Source organism: Terrapene carolina, unplaced genomic scaffold (genome assembly GCF_002925995.2).
Source record: "Terrapene carolina triunguis isolate 2854851 unplaced genomic scaffold, T_m_triunguis-2.0 Scaffold194, whole genome shotgun sequence".
Lineage (NCBI taxonomy): Eukaryota > Metazoa > Chordata > Testudines > Emydidae > Terrapene > Terrapene triunguis.
In genome coordinates, this window is record NW_020664545.1 from 5,348,226 (window position 1) to 5,349,955 (window position 1,730).

The 1,730-nt window shown below is 53.6% G+C and overlaps 1 protein-coding gene across 1 annotated transcript in view; it reads right to left on the bottom strand.

The window, feature by feature from the left end:
* Positions 1–625: 625 nt before the first annotated feature.
* Positions 626–1,730, bottom strand: part of CFD (complement factor D) — a 14,316-nt gene continuing 13,211 nt past the window's right edge. Inside the window, exon 10 of the mRNA XM_026655058.2 lies at positions 626–775. Within this exon, the coding sequence (XP_026510843.1) occupies positions 626–775 (150 nt within the window). The remainder of the gene's footprint in view (positions 776–1,730) is intronic.

Sequence of the window (1,730 nt, forward strand, 5' to 3'; positions counted from 1 at the left end):
CCTAGCCATTGCAACATGGGTCAGGCAACGGCCAGTTCTGGTAGCATCAGTGGGCAGGCTGAGATTGGGAAGGTGGGGTATGGACACACGATCATCCTCTGGTGTTGTCACTGGGGACTGAACCCCTGATCTCTAGTGCTAAAGGCAGAGTGTCCACTGCTTGAGCTAAAGGAATAACCCTGCTAGCTATAGTAGGCTCTTATCCCCGGTGGTGCAGCCACTAACTCACACTGATCGCTGTCACCACTGAATTAAACAGAGAACAAATGGATTACTCTCCCAGACTGGATTATCTAGATGTAAAAACCTCTCTTCCCCATTTAATCCTTTCACAGCCTTTAGGGCAGGCCTGGGTCCTGTGCACCATCAGAGCGCACCAGACCCCGCTGGGGTGAGTCCCTACTGTCCTGTTCAGCAGTGAAGTGGTTAAAGCAAGCACGTTCTCGGCTTGTGTTTTTCTTAATAGAGTCAGGTGCGGGTGGGGTTCTTAGCAGCACTTGGGGGAGCAGGGTGAGGGAGCCATTCCTGTCGGGGGTGCTGGGGCAGGATTCACAGAAGGGAGATGTTGCTGGCCGGGAAGGATGGGGGTTGAGCAGCCCCCTCCAATCCCCTCCCCCCAGATCCTTTAACTGGCCGACTTGATGATTTTGTTGATCCACGGCAGGTATCTTGAGATCTTGGTATAAACCGTTGGGGTCTTGCCACATTGCTTGCTGCCAAAGGAGACCACGCCTTCAGCCACGCCGTTGCAAACCAGCGGCCCACCCGAGTCGCCCTGCAGACGTGACACACGAGAGCCAGGCCGCATGTTAACAGCACAGGAACCACAGAAGCCTGATCTGACTCATGTCTCAGGGCAGCTACCTTAGGTACTTCTATGGCCCCATTATCACAGTATCTGAGCACCTCACTATCTCTATGACTCTACCCTCACTGCCCCTCTGCGAGGTAGGGCAATGCTATTGTCCCCAGGTTACAGAGGAGGAACTGAGGCCCCAAGAGAGCAAGGCCCAGATCCTCAAAGGCAGTTAGGCACCTAAATCCTCTGGGAGTCAGGTGCCTAAATCCCTTTGATCTGCACCTAAGTGATTTAACCACAGGCACACAGGAAGCCTGCAAAGGAGCAGTCCCACGTTCCAAGCTAGCACCCTCACCTCTAGGCCCCCCCACCTCTCACTGCATCACCCCTTGAACTCAGTGGGCCTGCCATTCTCTCGCCCTGCCTCTCGCCCAGTCACTTGCACCCGGGCAAAGAGCCGGTGAGAGGCTGACGACGCAGACTAGCAGCATTTTACGCTCGCTGAAGGAAGCCTGCAGTTCAGTGACCTGACAGCCAAATCTGGATCTCAATGACGAATGTGGGAATTACCAGACTGGATCAGACCAGAGCTGCAGGATCTGTCCTCCTGCAGTGCCGGCTGTTTATAGGTTTAAGAAGCTGCAAAAACCCCAGGAGTAGGTTGTTATGAGATAATGGGCCCCCAGGGCGCCTTTCTTCCTGACCTCTTATAGTTAACGGTTGGATCATGCCCTGAAACATGCGAATTTATATCCCTCCACCCCTGCCCCCAAATCCATATTATCATAACTCCGGATATTCCTGTTATCCACAGAAACGTCCAGTCCTTTTATGAAGCCTGCTAAGCTCTTGAGGCTATCCTGTGGCAGTGGGTTCCACAGGCAGATCTAAGCTCTTGAGGCTATCCTGTGGCAGTGGGTTCCACAGGCAG